Raw genomic sequence first — 19,248 nt, forward strand, 5'->3', positions numbered from 1 at the left:
TCCAGTTTATTGATAACTTCACCAAATGCTTGGAAGATTACATCACACTGTTATGTATAGAACCATAGAGCACTTCCATTTCTGTGTATCTTACAATGAAAACTTTACAGTCGGCAATTTTCATTTACTGTATATATATATATATATATATTTATATATATTTATATATTCCCTGGGTTTAGGGAAGAACGACATCCAGAGTTGCAGGGGAAGGAATGCTTCTTAAAAATCTTTAAATGCACTTAAAATAATTACATACATCCTTCTTTTAAAAGAGTTCTCTTAATGAACGTGATGACGCTGACGGGACCCAAACACCTGGAGCCGGTCGCTGCGCAAGACAAACCGGTATGTGAACCGATACCAGCCCACCGACGGACCGGTCAGTGGTTCTAGGGGCCGGCTGCAGGGCGTGGGCCCTCAGGAATGCAACACAGAGGGACGAAGGAACTCTTTCAACCAAGTTTTCATTGTAAACCATTGATTACCCCAAAAAATAATCATGAAACAAATCAAAAAAACAAACAAATCAATCAAACAACAAACAAATCAACACACGTCAGTAAATAAATAGATCAAATCTCAGTAATGAAGGTGACGGGACGCCCCGTCAAGGAACACACTTCACAAAGACACCGACAGCAACGGTTTCACCTGCGGGTCAGAGGTCATCCTCTGAACCAACACCCCGCTACCAACACACACAAAGGACGGGCATCAACACACAACGGTTCTGACCCGTCTGGCCGGGTCAGGGTACTCACAACAGGCACAGCCGGCCAATGGGATTCGCTCTGAGCATGGAGGTCCTGTTAGGGAATAGAACCCACAACCAGCAGGAGAAGGGAAACGGGTCCTACACCAACAAGTCATCGGTTCAACATTCTACTTCTCGTCCGTTCAGTTTCAGACGAGCGTCTGGCGTTCGTCACAGTGCTGCCCATCCCCCAGAGGGAGGGGAAAGGGGGGCAGGAGGGGCAGGAGGAGGGGCAGGAGGACAGGGTCCATCTGAACAGTCCTGATGTGAGACAGGAAGGCTAGAGTTTCTGTATTCGTCTTCCTATAGCCTTCTCTTCCAGTCAATTAGAAGGTGTGGGCGGGGGGGGGGGGGGGCTCCTCCATACCTGCTCCTCATCCTCCACCCCCCCACCCCTCTATGATGTGGGCGTGGGGGGGACTTCAAAAGCAGCGATGTGGAAGACGGAGCCGATGCGCAGGAAGAAGCGTCGAAGCGCGGCCCTCAGCTCAGGGATCAGGTCGAACTGCATCATTTCACACAGGTGGGGGTAGTAGCAGGAGGCGTGGGGCTTGAACTGGGGGGGGGACACCCACATTAGTACAGGACCTACAGCGGGTCACCAGCATCAACAGCTTTCTCTAAAGATACGTGACATGCTACAGTACCTACAGCTAACTTTAAGCTACATGCTACAATACCTACAGCTAACTCTAAGCTAAATGCTACAGTACTTGCAGCTAACTCTATCCTAAATGCTACATGCTAAATTACCTACAGCTAACTCTAAGCTATATGCTACAGTACCAATGGCTAACTCTAAGCTAAATGCTTCATGCTCTGCTACAGTAACGTACTTCAGTTACCTGGATTAAAGTTTACCGTAAACTAATCTGGATTAAACCGATTACATGAATCACGAGTGACACTTAACGGCAGACACTGTAACTATACGTGTGTATTTAGTATGTTTTCATGTTTTTATTCTGATTTATTGTACAGTAATGTGATTTATGAGCTTTGAACGGTTTCTAGTGATTTTTAGAGTCCAGTTATTTGTGGTGGACGGACGTTAAAACCAGAGAAACGACCTGAACCTGGATTTTATTTATTCTGTGTTGTTTTCATTTTCTGTGATTGTTTCTAGTCAGTCTGAGGGATTACTGTAGTATTTAGAGTAGTAACGACATTACTACTGTAAATACTAATGGTATTTTTGTGAGTCATTTTCATGGGGGGGATTAGTGTGTGTGTGTGTGTGTGTGTGTGTGTGTGTGTGTGTGTTCCTGCCTTGTTGTCGGGCAGCCTGAGGGTCCTGGTGAGCAGCAGCATCAGGAGGCTGTTCCAGGCCTCCCTGTGGCTCTCAGAGGTCAGACTGATGAAGTAGGACAGAGCCTCACTGCACACCCTGGGGGGGCAGTTGGGGGCAGACAGGTAGACAGACAGACACACGGAGAGAGAGAGACAGATATCAGGACACACCCGACCAACAACACACACACTGGTGGTCCTGATGTGACTGAGGGCTTCTGGTTCCGTCCAGCGCTAACACACAGGACCGTCCCTAACAGCCCCACCCCCCGGCCACGCGTCTGTAGCCCCCACCCCCCACCCCCGCCCCACCCCCCCCCACTCACAGCAGCAGGCGGGTCTGGATGTCGGGCCAGGAGGCCTGCAGCAGCGGGTCGGAGTACATCCTGAACAGGATCCTCAGGCTGCAGGCCAGGCTGCTGGTCTCCTGCTTCAGCAGGTTGGGCTTGGACTTCCCTTTGAACCCTGGGAGGACAAGCAGACGTCAGGCGACCATGTGACCCGCGGCCTACGGGGGTGGGCACAGGGCGTGGCCTTCAGCTACCTGCCCTCCACAGCGCCGTCCGCTGCTCGTTGTTGGAGTTGAAGTCCTTGGCGAAGGTGTGCGACTCCAGCAGACAGTCCAGCAGCTTGAAGAGGTGAGCCGAGGTCATGTGACGGTACATGCCTTGATCCGGGGCCACGCTCCCACCGCCGGGCTCCGCCTCCTCCAGAGCATCCCGCTGACAAGAGGACGGGAACAGTCAAATCAGGACCCGTGTGCTCGTGTACCCCAGCGCTAGCCTACCCCTTTGCTCGCCTACCCCTTTGCTCGCCTACCCATTTGCTAGCCTACCCCTTTGCTCGCCTACCCCTTTGCTCGCCTACCCATTTGCTAGCCTACCCCTTTGCTCGCCTACCCGTTTGCTAGCCTACCTGTGCGGCGGCCATGTTGTCGGCGTCCTCCTTCTTGCTGGTTGCCGGGTAGAACACGATGTTGTCGACCGTCTGGATCAACTCCAGCTGAACCACACACTTAATGAGCAGCGCCGAGAACAGCTGCTGGTCAGACTGCCCTGAGGACAGCAGGGGTCAGAGGTCACACACACACACAGCCCTGAGGACGGCAGAGGTCAAGGGTCACACAACCATACACACACTGCCCTGAGGACGGCAGGGGTCAGAGGTCAAACACACACAGCCCTGAGGACGGCAGGGGTCAGAGGTCACACACACACTGCCCTGAGGACAGCAGGGGTCAGAGGTCACACACACACACTGCCCTGAGGACAGCAGGGGTCAGAGGTCACACACACACACTGCCCTGAGGACAGCAAGGTCAGAGGTCACACACTGCCCTGAGGACAGCAGGGGTCAGAGGTCACACACACACACACACACACAGAATCCTGGAAGAACACTGGGTTCAGAGGGGTGTGTGTGTTTCTGTGTGTGTCTCACTGGCGTGGCTCCTCCCCCTCCACGTGTCGTCACTGGACATCTGACTGTGTCCTCTCTCAGACAGAGCTCTGTCGAAGCTGCTCTGCGATTGGCTGTCGAAGTCAGCGTCCTGGAGATGGGGGGGGGGTCAAAGGTCACGTGGGTTCACTTCTGCCGAGTCGCCGCTACGAGTGATGTTCTTACCACATGTTTGCCGTCTGCTGAGTCGTCCTCCTGTCCGGCTGGTCGCCATGACAACAAGCTGCAAACAGAACAGACCTGTGGTCAGCTCCGCCCTTTAACCCCTTCACAACCTGCAGGTGGAGTAGGGGGGGGGGGGTTCTCACGCGTGGGGGCTGGTGTTCTGGAAGATCTCCAGCATGCAGCAGCAGGTGGTGTCCCACACCCCCCCGCTGAACTTCTCCCCGTTCAGGATCACCAGGTTCTCCAGGCAGTTGGTTCCGGAGCGCGCCAGCTGCTCGTTGTCTGTGGGGGGGGGGGAGGACCGGGAGAACGTCAGCATCAGAACAGGAAAGCGTCTTCCTCCTGACGGGTGCCCTGGCGCCGCCCCGCCGTGACATCACACGGGGGGCGTGGTCACGCACCTTGACGGACGCACCACTGCAGCTGGGTGAAGATGTCGGCCAGCAGGATCTCGCTGAGCGGCTGGTAGAACTGGGTGAAGACGTCACAGATGGCGTAGAGCGCGTGGTTGCACGTCGTGGTCATCCACTCCGTTTTCTGGAAGCAGAAAAGTTTAAAAAGACCACGCCCCCCCACAAACACACTCGCCCCAGCACCGGCAGTGACCTCTGACCTCCGTCTGCTGCTCGGGGAGCTTCATGTTGTCGAAGATGCGGAAGACGATCCTGAACAGGTCGTGCCACCAGTGCTTCTCGAAGGTGTGACCGTAGCTCTTCATGATCTCGAACATGACGGTGAGACCCCTGGACGCAAAGACAAGACGGTTGGCATGGCAACGGACGCGCTTGTCAACCCACGCTGTTGACAGGACACGTCACTCCGCGCGCAGACAACAGGCGACTCGCATCGACGCGCACACGCCTGACGGCGTCACGGCACCGACTTCAAGACGGCGTGAACCGTTAGCTCCGCCCACCTGGTCCGGACGTCCAGCTTGCAGCGGTTGATGATGCAGGAGAGCTCGAACAGGATGGGGAACCAGCCGCGGACCCACACGCGGTCGCCGGGGGCGACGTTCATGTCGTCGCTGGTGTATTCTCGCAGCGTCTGGCAGGGAGGGGACACAGACGGGTCAGGTCAGGCGCGGAGTCGTACCATGGGGGAGGACGTCCCGTCCCGGCCCCCACCTGCGGCCTCTCGGACACGTATCTGGCGCAGTGCCGGATGAGGCGGATGGCCTCCATGCTGGTGTCGGGGAACGCCGCGTTGCAGACGAACTCGGAGAGACACTTCACGGCGTCCTGGAACGAGTCGATCCCGGCGGCGAAGTGTTCCTGGAAGGTGTTCGCTGACGAGGACAGACAGGACGGGTTAGCGTTAGCGTTGTTAGCGCTGCGGCGGCGCCGGGGGGGGGGGGGCGGTCCTACTCACTGACGATATGTCCGGTGGTTTGGAAGGCCAGCTCCACGATGGTCTCGTCGTGGTCGGAGGCGGCCTGGTGGAACACGGAGAAGATGTTCTTCCAGCCCGAGCGGATGTTGGCCGCCTGCGAGTTGACCATCTGAGCCACGCACCGGATCACCATGTCCCTGATGGTGGGGGACCTGGGGGGGGGGGGACAGGCGTTACTAGAGCGGATGGCGGGCGGCGGTCCAGGGGCGTCTGACGGGACTCACCGGTTCCTCTTCATGATGTGCTCAAACGGCCTCAGGAAGTCCTTCTGGAAGCGGAAGTTGGCCAGTTCTCCTTTCTCCAGGAACTTCATGGACAGCTGCCGCAGGGAGTCCACGGCGAAGATGGCCACGTCCTCGTTGGGGTTACAGCCCACCTGGGGTTAGAGCCGGTGGGGGTTAGGAGCCTAGCACCGCCCAGCATACCCACAATGCACCAGCTCAACCTGCACTGACTGAACTTCCTGGTCGTTAGAGGAGGAAACCAGGAGACCTGAAGACCACTGCAGAGTTCTCCCTACAGACCAGACATGACCACCTTGTCTTAGTGGTCTCACACACCTTGTCTTAGTGGTCTCACACACCTTGTCTTAGTGGTCTCACACACCTTGTTGAAGTGGTCTCACACACCTTGTCTTAGTGGTCTCACACACCTTGTTGAAGTGGTCTCCGATGACCTGCCAGATGCGTGACCACTGCAGCCGGATGCGGTTCATGTTGTAGTAGGAGATCTCCACGATCTTCTGCAGGCTGAACATCCTGGGCTGGTGGGCGGAGGCCAGCTCGTCCATGGAGACGGCGCACAGCCACCGCACGAAGTCCACTGGAGAACACAGGACAGCAGGTGTTAAGAGGCCCCGCCCCCAACCAGCACACAGCAGGTGGTTAGAGGCCACACCCCCCCAGCAGAAGAACCCCACCTGAGGACCACACACTCACCGATAGCGTTCCCGTCCAGCCGGGTGGAGCCCGTGAAGATCCTGCAAACACAGACTGTGATTGGTCCACAGCGGGACTGTGATTGGTCCACAGCGGGACTGTGATTGGTCCACAGCGGGACTCAGGGTGGGGGTGTCTCACCTGTCCACAGCCACCACCACGCTCTGGGAGCTGGTCTCCCCCACCGACTCCTGGAGGTGGGCCATCTGCCTCCGGTCCTGACTGCCCACCAGGGTCCCTGCAACACCAACACTCAGCTCAGGCATGCTGCGGGCAGCTCCTGGGGTCCGTCAGCAGAGGAACAGCTCTCACCCAGCCCCAGGGGCATGAACTCCTCCGTGCCTGAAGGCAGACCCCTGATGGGGGCGTCCCGCTCCCGGACCACCCCCGAGATGTAGCGCGTCTTCACCCCCGTCCCGATGAGCTGAGCCAGCTCCAGCTGACTGATGCAGCGCAGAATCTACCGGAAAATAGAGTCAGCAGGTTCTACTGTAGGATCAGAGGTTCTACTGTATTATTATCAGAGGTTCTACTCTATTATAATCAGAGGTTCTACTGTATTATAATCAGAGGTTCTACTCTATTATAATCAGAGGTTCTACTCTATTATAATCAGAGGTTCTACTGTATTATATTCAGAGGTTCTACAGTATTATAATCAGAGGTTCTACTGTATTATATTCAGAGGTTCTACAGTATTATAATCAGAGGTTCTACTGTATTATAATCAAAGGTTCTACTGCATTATAATCAGAGGTTCTACTGTATTATAATCAAAGGTTCTACTGCATTATAATCAGAGGTTCTACTGTATTATAATCAAAGGTTCTACTGCATGATAATCAGAGGTTCTACTGTATTATATTCAGAGGTTCTACTGTATTTTAATCACAGGTTCTACTGTATTTTAATCAGAGGTTCTACTGTATTATATTCAGAGGTTCTACTGTATTATATTCAGAGGTTCTACTGTATTTTAATCAGAGGTTCTACTGTATTATATTCAGAGGTTCTACTGTATTATAAACAGAGGTTCTACTGTATTATATTCAGAGGTTCTACTGTATTATTATGAGAGGTTCTGCTGTATCATAGAGGTTCTACTGTATTTTAATAAAAGGTTCTACTGTATTTTAATCAGACGTTCTACTGTGTTATATTCAGAGGTTCTACTGTGTTATATTCAGAGGTTCTACTGTATTTTAATCAGAGGTTCTACTGTATTTTAATCAGAGGTTCTACTGTACTCCACTTTCCGGGGGGGCCTCACCTCGTGCCAGGAGTTGCCCAGGTAGTTGCCGTCGGTGTGGGCCACGGTGATCAGCGTCTTGATGGTGTCGATGTTCTTCTGCTTCATCTCAGTGATGCTGGAACTCGCCGTCAGCAGCGTAAAGCGGGCCAAAGCCTGGACGTAGGCATCACGCTCCAGCTGGAACACGGTTAGCACACGGTTAGCACACGGTTAGCACGCCCCCGGGGGTCAGAACCCACAACCCGCTGAAGGACAGCCACCTGCATGCTGAAGATGCAGGCGATCCTGATGGCGCAGCGGATCCCCTCCAGGCACAGCGACGCCACGTCGGGGTCGTCACAGTCCTGCAGCCCCACGCTGAATGCCGCCAGCAGGGGGGTCCACGCCAGCTACACACACACACACACACATTAGCTGCACATCTCAAACATGTCCACTCCTGCCCCTCTGATTGGCTCAGGCTGCACCTTGAACATGGGCCTGACGTGCTCCAGGTGGGTGGCGCTGAAGAACGGCGCCTGGGCGTGGCTCACGGCCTCCATCAGGGCTTTGGCCGTCTTCGCCATCTGCTCCATCTCCATGTTGTAGAGCAGACGCCGCTGCTTCTCACTGGCCACACCTGCAGGACAGAAGAGCAGAGGATGATGGGCCTGGAGGACACCGGGGATGGTGGTGGTTTCTGGGAGGAGACTCACTCTGCTTGGCCGATTTGGGGGTGATGGAGAACTCTTTGCTCTCCTTCATGGCGATCTTCTTGCCGGCGATCTCGTCGTAGATGGCGGACAGGTATTCCTCAGGCAGGTCCTTGCTGTCGTTGATGCCGCGGTTCATCTTGATGTACTGATCCTTGGTCATCTTGTTCTTCACCTGAGGAATACATTAGCGCTGAAATGAAACAGAAGCTAGCAGAACCAAGAACCAAACGTTGGTGTGACGTTACGAGGACACTGCTACAGGACGGTCTGACGTTAACCTGGTCCGTCCTGGACCCTTACGTCTGAGCTGGTGGGTCTGTTGTTCAGGTTTCTGTTGGATCACGTGTTCAGAGTCTCTAGTGGGACAAACTGAAGCCAACACGACTCGGCCCGAACAAGTCCAGCACCTACAGACTGGGCTGTAGGCTGGTGTCAGTAGGCTGATGTCAGTAGGCTGGTGTCAGTAGGCTGATGTCAGTAGGCTGATGTCAGTAGGCTGGTGTCAGTAGGCTGGAGTCAGTAGGGCAATGTCATTGGGCTGGTGTCAGTAGGGTGATGTCAGTAGGTCTGTGTCAGTAGACTGGTGTCAGCAGACTGATGTCAGTAGGCTGGAGTCAGTAGGCTGGTGTCAGTAGGCTGATGTCAGTGGGCTTATGTCAGTAGGCTGGTGTCAGTACGTCTGTGTCAGTAGGTCTTTGTCAGTAGGTCTTTGTCAGTAGGCTGATGTCAGTAGGCTGGTGTCAGTACGTCTGTGTCAGTAGGCTGATATCAGTAGGTCTGTGTCAGTAGGCTGGTGTCAGTAGGGTCGGTAGGCCCGTGTCAGTGGCGGTGGGACGACCTACCTGTGGACTGTGCAGGTCTGTGGTGAGCATGATGATGGAGTAGGCTAACACGTAGGCCGTGTCGGCGCTGGCGAACAGGGTCTGTCTGTAACAGGATCAGAGCGTCAGCAGCCCGCCGGGTCGAGGTAGCCCCGCCCACCACTAACCCCGCCCCATCCTCACCCCTGGTTGCACTCCAGGTAGCGGGCGGCGAACTTCTCCATGAGCCGGTCGATCTTCTGGGCCTCCCCCGGCAGCCGGAAGCCCTCCAGGAAGGCGCGCAGCGCCGACACGAAGTCCCGCCCACAGAAGTCCAGCTGGTCCACGTAGGCGTACATCACCTCCCTGTTCAGCTTCACGTTCTCCCCCAGGTACTCCCCCACCTGGGTCTGTGGACGCAGGCCGTCAGTAGGGGGCCGCGGCGCCCAGCCGGACGCCAGAGCCCCCCCTCACCGTGTCCAGACGGTCCTCCTGGTGCAGGAACTGGGCGATGTCCTCGGTTGAAGCTCCCAGCATGCCCTGCTCCTGCAGGTACTGGATGCCCCGTTTGGGCTTCTTGTTGAAGCTGTTGGGGATAAAAGCAGTGGAGCCCATGAAGGGGAGTGCTCACCCCCCGCCCCCCCCAGAGGATCCAGACGTGTTGCTGGGGCTCACAGGTGGATGCCGTGCTCGATGATGTCCTTCTGCTGCTTGATGACCTCGTACTGCTCCGGGTGGTCGGCTTGGGAGGGGGGGAAGCCGGCGGAGACGGTGGAGTCCAGCGAGCTGACGCTGTCCCGACGCCCCCCCAGCTGCTCCGGGAACCTCAGCTCCCCGCCGTCGCTGTCGGACGGCTGCTCCTGGCCTGTGAACGCACCCCACACTGTCATGTGTGGATGCCCACCACCCCACAGTCACCCCCCAGTGTGGACCCCCCCACACTCACCCAGGCTGGCCTGCAGGTTGGGGTTGACGTACAGGTCCCGGCTCCACTCCACCATACACTTGAGGATGGACACCAGACACTCCAGGCCCTTCTTACGCAGACTCAGCTCCTGTGGACATCGGGGGGGGGGGGGCACGTTAATGGACCTACAGACACGAGCCTACGACATGTGGGCGGGTGGGCGTACCTGCAGGGGGGTCATCCCCAGCTCCTGCCCGCTGCGGCCCTGGGCGATCTTGGAAAGGTCGTTGACGAGGCGCTCGAAGATGTTGGCGGCGTTCAGGTCACAGTCGTAGTTGACGTAGATGTCGACCACACACTGGGCGTCTGGGGGGTGGGGGGGCACAGGGTCAGCGGTTCACCTCCAGAGTAAAAGTCACAGCTACGTCACTGTTTCAGGTTGTTGCTCTGATCAAACCCCCAACACCAACCATGTCGGTCCGTCAGGCGTGAACAGACACCATCACAGCAGCAGAGCCACCTCTTCTTCACCAGGTGGCAGCTGACAGTCGTTACTATGGTTACTACATCAACTACAGTTACTATACAGTTATGATCCGTCAGTCTGACCTTCAGTTTGATCTTCCTGACCTGAGACCCGTATTCCAGAGTTCATTTTACCTCAAGAAAGTAGTGCATCCCTAGGATGCGCTCCAAAAAAATGTGTGCATCCCAAAAGAACAGAAGGTAGAAGCCGTACGCAAGGATTGGGTTGCGCCAACAGTACGATATAAAAGCTAAACAAACTCTTCATTTGAATGATTTTATTAACAACAGAGTCATAACTGTTTAGGTAAAAATTTAAATTACAGAACGCACGCCCCCTCAACACCAGTGTTGGGTGGGGTCTGAGCCGGAGGTACCTGCACAGATGCGGGTCAGGGTCTGGATCACCATCCACTTGTGCTCAAAGGAGCTGGTGGTCGTCTCCAGGATGGTCAGAAAGATCTCCCTGAAGAACACCTGAGGAGACAAGAGGCTGCGGTCAGTGACCTTTAACCTCCTCAAGCATCACTGTTCAGGTCAGGTTCTGGTCACCAGTACCTCGATCTGCATCTTCAGGTGGACCTTGAAGTGGGACAACAGGGTGAGGAAGATGGCGAGCGAGAGCTCGAAGACCTCTGGGACGGAGGAGACGCCGTTCTTGGACAGCGCCACACACAGGTACTGCTTGATGGCGTTGACGAACATCTCGTGGGTCCGGAACACGGGCCCGGCCCCCTGCAGCACCGACAGCAGCAGCTGCAGCGACACGATCTTGGACCGCAGCTCGTGGGACCTGCAGGGGAGAGACGACAGGAAGTAGGTCTAGAGTGGGTAGGAAGGTCTGGAGCAGGCAGGAAGTAGGCCAGGTAGGCTGGACCAGACACCGATGGGACTCACTTTGGGTCTGGGGGGCCGTCAGCCAGGGGCTTCATGGAGAGCTTACACAGGGAGCGGAACACCAGGAAGGCGTCTTTCTGCAGGATGTGGGAGAAGCGCGCCGCGCTGTGGGGTCCCTGCAGGGCCTCGGCGTCCTAACACCAACCAATCAGAGACAAGCATTCAGCATCAGAACCAGGGAGGAGACAGCGCCGCTTCCTGTTGGGACGAGGAGCAGTCAGAACCTCACCAGAATGTCTGTGGAGGACACCGAGGTGCGGTCCTCCATGATGCCGTTCATTTGCTGGCCCTCCACCTGGACGCTGGTGGGGGGGCCCTCAGGGGGGGCAGGCTGCTCGTCCTGACCCTGTCCATCGTGGATTGGCGGAGAATTGTCCTCCTCTTCCTCGGGGGGCTCTGCTGGCTCTGGATGGCGGTCCGGTGGGACTTCTTCCTGTTCCTGCGCTGGGGGGGGCGTCTCTGATGCCTCATCTTCACAAACTGAAAGCAGAGTCCTGAGATTAGCAGACAGACGCCGACTAAAAGACTCACTGTGAGCTGGAGCGGCTGCGGGGGGGGGGCGGGACACGTGCCTCTGGATGGCATCACTGGCTCCGCCTCTCCGGCACACGGCGCCTCCTCTGGCTCTCCGTTCACCGACGGCGTCTCTGCTGCTCGTTCCTGGTGCTGGTCCGGGCCTGGAGGGGGGGCGGCGTTGGCGCTGAGGTCTGGAGAACTGGCTGCTGGGGAGGGGGAGCTCTGGGGCTCCGGGGTGGGGGTCCTGTCGGACCGGGGTGAGCCAGACCGTCGCTGACCGGGTACGGGAGACGGGTTCTGCTGGGGCAGCCGGAGGCGCTCCTTCTCCTGCTCCTGAGCCTCCAGAGCCTGAGGAGCACAGATGGATGAGGGGACAGATGGGTGTCGGGGGGAGTCTGCAGGTAGAAGGGGGGGGGGGGGCACCCAGAACCTACCGCCTGGTTCTCCATGCGGGTGAAGATGACGTTGAGCATCTGGGTGAGCGTGGCCTTGGCCGTGGTCTGGTTGATCAGGTTGCGACTGGCCAGGTAGATGTTGTAGCAGGTCCGGACGGTCAGCAGCACTGTCCCCTCGTGGATCTCGATGTGGGGGGAGGTCACAGTGGTCAGCAGGGCCTGGGGGTTGGGGTGGGGGGTTAGCAGAGGGACAGGGGTCAGGTGGACACACATCTGCAGGGGGTCTGGGGTGGTTAGGGTCAGTCATCCACGCTGACTAGCAGTGGTGACCCCACTGGTCCAGTTGGACACAGTGATACGACCAATCAGGTCAGTGATTGGTTGTGGCTCCGCCCAGACAGTGGGTGTACCTTGATGATCTGCAGCTGCACCCCCTCATCGGTCTGCGGGCCCTGGAAGCAGTTACAGATGGTCTCCACCAGCCGGTCGATCAGCCTCTTACCCGGGGTCCTGCTGTCCGGAGCGTTGCCCGTGATGTGGCCGTAGGCGATCAGCTTCTACCGGGAGACACGGGCACAGGTCAGAGGTCAGAGTGTCACACAACGCACAGGAAAAGTCTCTGTATGGACAAGCTAATGCGCTACATGTACAGTGTCTTGCAAAAGTATCGGTGGAGGCCCATGATCTCGCTGGATGACCTGCAGACATACAAAGCTGAGGTGGGACAATCTGTCCAGAAGACAACTATTAGTCATATTCTGCATAAATCTGGCCTTTATGGAAGAGTGGCAGGAGGAAGTCTTTTCTGAAAGAAAACCATAAAAAGGCCCATTTGGAGTTTTCAAGAAGCCCCATGGGAGACACAGAGGACATGTGGAACAAGGTCCTCTGGTCAGATGAGACCAAAGTTGGACTTTTTAGGCTGAATGTGCAATGTTACGTTTGGTATAAGAGTAACACTGCACATCACCCTTAAAACACCATCCCCAAAGTCAAACATGGTGGTGGCAGCATCATGCTCTGGGGGGGCTTTTCTTCGGCAGGGACTGGGAAGATTGTTAGAGTTGATGTGAAGATGGATGGAGCCAAATAGAAGGCGATTCTGGCAGAAAATCTGTTAGAGTCTGCAAAAGGCCTGAGGATGGGGCGGAGGCTCACCTTCCAACAGGACAATAATCCTAAACATAAATTCAAATCTACAATGAAATGGTTTAAAACTAACCATACAAAGGTGTTAGAATGGACAAGTAGAAGTCCAGACCTCAATCCAATAGAGCATCTGTGGAAAGATCTGAAAAGTGCTGTGCACAAACGATCTCCATCAAACCTAAAGGAACTTGAGTTGTTTTGTAAGGAAGAATGGGCAGATATTTGTCTCAAGATGCGCAAAACTTATAGAGACATACCCAAAAAGACTTGTGGCTGTGATCACAGCAGGAGGAGGTTGTACAAAGTATTAACTCAAAGGGGGCCAATACTTTTGCACGTCCTATTTTTCAGTTTTTTATCTGTACACACAATATAAAATGTTGAATAAATTTGGTTCCACTTCACGGTTGTGTCTCACATGTTGTTGATTCTTGAAAAATATTTTCAGTTTTTTATCTTTAAGTTTGAAGACTGAAATGTAGCAAAATGTCAGAAGGTTCTTGGGCGGCCAATACTTTCGCAAGGTACTGTAACAGTCTCTGTGTGGACAAGCTAACGCGCTGGACAAGCTAACATGCTACATGCAACACGATCACATTATTTTCCTGTGCTTCTGTGTAATTCATCCAGTACTGAGGTGTGTGTGTGTGTGTGTGTGCGTGTTGACTTTCATTTGTGTGTGTTACAGAGTCAGGTGTTTGTGGAAGTTAGCATGTGGCTTCTGTAAATGACGAAAAACCAGAACGACAGCCTCGTCGGGTCCCGGCCTCCATCCCTGTTGGACCACATTCTTGTAATACATGAGGTGACTGATAGTCGGGTCATATGATCCACTGATCTCATGGTGTTCAAATGGAACGCTCCCCAACCCCCTCAGCGTATCAGGCATGAATGATAAGACATAATTAGCACATAGCTTCATGAGTCACGGTCAGATACTTCCTGTGAGGTCATGCTGGACCACTCGGATCGCCTCACGTCAGGCTCAAGCTGTGCTACATTTTGTGGGACGGCGTGTTCAAAAGAATTGAAACATGTACGACTCGGAACAAACATCCAGGGAGTCCAGAAACCTGCCCCCTGTCCTACAACATCGGTATGACCACCGTGAGCAATCTGGAACGTTCCACGACTCAACAAGTCACATGGCTTCCAATGGCTGGAGCAAATTGACCCCCTGTGCGTAAGGACAAACCAGGAAGACGATGAAGAAAACTCATTGTGTCGACCGACTGGGAACAAAGGCCACCCCCCCCCCCAGCTGGTTAAACAGACGGTTTTGTGTCACAAGATAAAGTTGGCGTGAGGTGTAGGTGTCAGGGAACAGTTCAGTGTTTGGTTCCATCTGCAGCTACATGTGTGGAATGTAGTCCGACACGGGAATACTACAACACGATAAACAGGTGAGGCAGGAACTCCGCCCACTCACAGCCCCAGCGGGTAACCCAGCCGTGTCGGGGGGGTGGAGACAGCAGAGTGTGACTGTAGTTGTGTGGACAAACCGGTGTGTGTGTCGGTTAATACTAACCTGCAGGCAGTCCAGCGAGGTGCTGACGATCCGGGGGGACTTGGACTGGCAGGCCAACTCGAAGGGCAACACATACTCGTCTGCCTCGATGTAGTTGGCTCTGGGGGGGACCACCGTGCCATCCCTGCAGTGGGGGCAAGAGGGGCAAAGGCACTGTGAACAATGACAGCAGTCCACCATAGAGCAAGACTAAAGAGAACATGTGACATTCGTCCAGAGAGGCAAACAGGATCCATCAAAACACTCCAGCTCAAAGAGGGCAAAGACATCAAAGCCTCTGAGCTAGGGTAATCTCTACTACAGGTCAGGGGTAATCTCTACAACAGGTCGGGGTAAACGCTACTACAGTTTAGGGGTAAACTCTACTACAGGTTAGGGGTAACCTCTACTACAGTTTCAGGGGTAAACTCTACTACAGTTTAGGGGTAAACTCTACTACAGTTTCAGGGGTAAACTCTACTGCAGGTTAGGGGTAAACTCTACTGCAGGTTAGGGGTAAACTCTACTACAGGTTAGGGGTAAACTCTACTGCAGGTTAGGGGTAAACTCTACTGCAGGTTAGGGGTAAACTCCACTGCAGGTTAGGGGTAAACTCTACTACAGGTTAGGGGTAAACTCCACTACAGGTTAGGGGTAAACTCCACTACAGGTTAGGGGTAAACTCTACTACAGGTTAGGGGTAAACTCTACTACAGGTTAGGGGTAAACTCTACTACAGGTTAGGGGTAAACTCCACTACAGGTTAGGGGTAAACTCCACTACAGGTTAGGGGTAAACTCTACTACAGGTTAGGGGTAAACTCTACTACAGGTTAGGGGTAAACTCTACTACAGGTTAGGGGTAAACTCTACTACAGGTTAGGGGTAAACTCTACTAGTCGGGGCGGCAGTGGCTCAGCGGTAGAACAATCCTCTTGAAGACAGGATCGTCCAGCCATCGGGAGTTTGAATCCTGCTCCCGCAAGAACATCCGTCGGAGTTTGAGCTGACGGTGGGGGGTGTCGGCTCACCTCCCAGCCACTGCCGAGGCGCCCTTGAGCAAGGCGCAGTCCCCCCTACAAGATGCTCATTGGGGCGTGACCCTTGTGCGCGACCCGTCACTCCGCCTCAACTAATTGCATGCCTACAGACCCGTAGTGTGTGCTGTGTTCAGGGGCCTGTAACCTGTAACCCTGTCTGTAATTAACTCATATTTATGTACATGTGTGAGTGTGAAGAGTGTAAAAAGAATTTCCCCAAGAGGGATTAATAAAGTACTGATTATAATTATTATTATTATTATTACAGCTAAGGGATAATCTTTACTACAGGTCAGGGGTAAACTCTACTACAGGTTAGGGGTAAACTCTACTACAGGTTAGGGGTAAACTCTACTACAGGTTAGGGGTAAACTCTACTACAGGTTAGGGGTAAACTCTACTACAGGTTAGGGGTAAACTCTACTACAGGTTAGGGGTAAACTCTACTACAGGTTAGGGGTAAACTCTACTACAGGTTAGGGGTAAACTCTACTACAGGTTAGGGGTAAACTCTACTACAGGTTAGGGGTAAACTCTACTACAGGTTAGGGGTAAACTCCACTACAGGTTAGGGGTAAACTCCACTACAGGTTAGGGGTAAATTCTCCTACAGGTTAGGGGTAAACTCTACTACAGGTTAGGGGTAAACTCCACTACAGGTTAGGGGTAAATTCTCCTACAGGTTAGGGGTAAACTCTACTACAGGTTAGGGGTAAACTCTACTACAGGTTAGGGGTAAACTCTACTACAGGTTAGGGGTAAACTCCACTACAGGTTAGGGGTAAATTTTCCTACAGGTTAGGGGTAAACTCCACTACAGGTTAGGGGTAAATTCTCCTACAGGTTAGGGGTAAACTCCACTACAGGTTAGGGTTACCTGACTCCAGGTAGAACACTGATTCATTCATTCATGGGGGTTTTTCACAGGTTAACACTTACTTTTGCTTTTCAAGCTCTGCTTTGATTTCATCTGTGGACAGAAACACATGAGACCACAGGTTAGAGATGACATCATTCTGAGGGGCGGGGTCACGTGATACCACAGGTTAGAGATGACATCAGACTGAGGGGCGGGGTCACGTTAGACCACAGGTTAGAGATGACATCATTCTGAGGGGCGGGGTCACGTGATACCACAGGTTAGAGATGACATCAGACTGAGGGGCGGGGTCACTTGAGACCACAGGTTAGTGATGACATCAGACTGAGGGGCGGGGTCACGTTAGACCACAGGTTAGAGATGACATCATTCTGAGGGGCGGGGTCACGTGATACCACAGGTTAGTGATGACATCAGACTGAGGGGCGAGGTCACTTGAGACCACAGGTTAGTGTTGACATCAGTCTGAGGGGAGGGGCTTAAATTTGTGTCCAGCCCCTGGACAACAAACTTGAAGCCACGCCCTGTCAGACTGACACCTGATTGGATGCGGTGGTGTGACCTGAACCAGAGTTGTTGTCGTCAAGGCAACACAAGCTGACCTCGGGTTTCAGAGGAAAGTATTTTTCCACACAGGTGATCGGTTCTGTTCACCTGATCAATCAAACGATCATTTAAAGGTGGACTTTGTGTTTCTCCTACAGGAAATGTTTTTGACCTGAAACACCTTCAGTGAACAAACCTGATGAGGGATCAATACTGTTTGTGGGGGGAGATAATCAGGACAGATACACAGGTCCGCCGGGCCGGGGGTGTCGGGTTCGGCTGCCTGTCATCAATAATTCCACCCAGACCTGTTCTGTGACGTCAGGACTCTAATAACCATCCCTTTCGTTTAATTAAATGGTTTAATTGATAACCCCCCCCCCCCCCCCACCACCACCACCACCACCACCACCAACACAATCTCCACGTGTCTTTCCGGTTTAACAACCGGGCCTCGAACACAAACACCGGCCGGTTGGGGCTCAGGTCATCCGGCTTGTGCTGGACGGACGTCAGAGGATCCTGGAGGAGAAACTGCCCCCCCGCGCCCCCCCCCCGGGCCGACAGGGGTACGTTCGACACAGCGATTGGTCTGAGTCGTTAGCCACGCTAGCTAGTGACAGCTAACCTGGAACCAGCTAGCTGGCGACAGCTAGCCGGTGACAGCTAGCTGGTTTAGCTGACAACCACGTGACTGCCCGACATCGGACACGTCACAGGTCATCATGACGCACCAATGAGGCTCGCGGTCACGCGCCAACTCCACCTGTCACGTCACCGCACAGGTGGAGGCCATTCAGACGTCATGCTAGCCGCCGGGCTAGCCGCCGGGCTAACTCCGCGGCTAGCTGCCCCCTCGGACCAACCACACACCCCCGCCGTGTTCGCCTGCCCCCCCCCGGCGGCCGGAGCCTCTCACCCAGCGCCACCTGGCAGGCCTTCCGCAGCTGGCTGTGCTGACTCCGCTTCACCTCCTTGTCCGACAGGATCTTCTCCAGCGCCCGGGACAGGAACATGCTCTTGGTTCTGCTCTGGGCCGACGACTGCTGCTGGTTCCCGGGCTGGGCTCGCTGCGGCTGCGGCATCTCCGACCTCCGACCTCCGCTCTCAGGCCGTCATCTTCGGCCGGGCGGCGCGACGAAGCAGGAGACGAGGGAGGCGCTACGGAACGCTGGCGGCGACGGGACGGTGGAGGCGCTACCTCAGCTCGGCGCCGCCATGTTGCTTCCACGTCACGTCACGTGATCATCAGCTGGCTGAGATTCGACCACGCAACCGGAGCGGCTGTCCGGTCAGGCTGGGGGGTCATCTGGGGTGGGGGGGGGGGCTGCACATCACCTGGAGCACAAGTTTGACCCACGGAGTTTGTCAGTGGCGGACTGAAGTGTGGTAAATCAAGCGCTCCCAGAGACACGATTCCCACAAGCACCAGCAGAGGGCGCACGAACACCACGACGACAGAAGGTCCCCAAACAACTACAACCAATGCGGTCAGACTGCAACATCCCGCGACACCACTGAACTCAAATTTTTTTTACCATGAATTACTTGTATAGGTCCAAGATCAAAGCTTTTGCTCTGAACTACTTTCATAGATCAAAGCTAGGGCTTTGATCTATGGTCTTACACTGGCCTTCCACCTCGCCTTTCTATCTTATCCAGTTTCTGAGTGTACAAAAGTTGAAATTTGACCTTTACTTTTCTCAATGTCAAGTTCATCATCTCATATTCATCCCCTTTCCCGACCGAGTAATGTGCTTTTTGTCTCATCTTTATCTGCAACGGTTGCGAAGATAATTTGGTGGACAAACGGACGGAAGGACAAACCAACGAAAATTGACAATTACAATACATCACCGCTTTGAAGCCGGATGTAATAAAGAATCTGAGATTTGATCAGGAAATGAAAGAAGACACCACACTGAGCCCGAGTTCAACTTGTAATCGTGGTAAATAAAAAAACTAGGTCAAACATGGTATTTTATGTAATGAAAAAATGTAAAATGAGTTTTAAATGACGCCCCGACGGATGGAGGGATGTAAACAAACCCTGGATCTGAGCTCACTTTGCTTATGAGGAAGGATAAATAACTAGCTTAAAGATGACTGGAGATCAGATTCCACATGTAGCACTTTTAAA

The 19,248-nt window shown here is 54.1% G+C and overlaps 1 protein-coding gene across 1 annotated transcript; it reads right to left on the reverse strand.

The window, feature by feature from the left end:
- On the reverse strand, nt 1-19,117 carry arfgef2 (ADP-ribosylation factor guanine nucleotide-exchange factor 2 (brefeldin A-inhibited)). Its single transcript, XM_068335304.1, has 38 exons — nt 18,028-19,117; nt 16,622-16,652; nt 14,665-14,788; nt 12,398-12,544; nt 12,027-12,206; nt 11,649-11,940; nt 11,306-11,556; nt 11,077-11,210; nt 10,738-10,972; nt 10,557-10,656; nt 9,881-10,020; nt 9,694-9,802; nt 9,423-9,612; nt 9,222-9,333; nt 8,952-9,157; nt 8,790-8,874; nt 7,948-8,119; nt 7,720-7,871; nt 7,513-7,641; nt 7,271-7,429; nt 6,313-6,460; nt 6,142-6,238; nt 6,001-6,041; nt 5,715-5,884; nt 5,287-5,438; nt 5,042-5,214; nt 4,798-4,958; nt 4,587-4,717; nt 4,284-4,413; nt 4,072-4,207; nt 3,814-3,952; nt 3,671-3,728; nt 3,488-3,596; nt 2,963-3,102; nt 2,592-2,769; nt 2,374-2,512; nt 2,027-2,144; nt 1-1,313 (listed from the first exon to the last, which is right to left on the reverse strand). Exons 1-38 carry the CDS (start codon nt 18,191-18,193, stop codon nt 1,155-1,157), a joined length of 5,493 nt encoding a protein of 1,830 aa, XP_068191405.1. The 5' UTR covers nt 18,194-19,117; the 3' UTR covers nt 1-1,154.
- Between the last annotated feature and the right edge of the window lie 131 nt (nt 19,118-19,248).

Source organism: Antennarius striatus, chromosome 2 (genome assembly GCF_040054535.1).
Source record: "Antennarius striatus isolate MH-2024 chromosome 2, ASM4005453v1, whole genome shotgun sequence".
NCBI classification, from domain to species: domain Eukaryota; kingdom Metazoa; phylum Chordata; class Actinopteri; order Lophiiformes; family Antennariidae; genus Antennarius; species Antennarius striatus.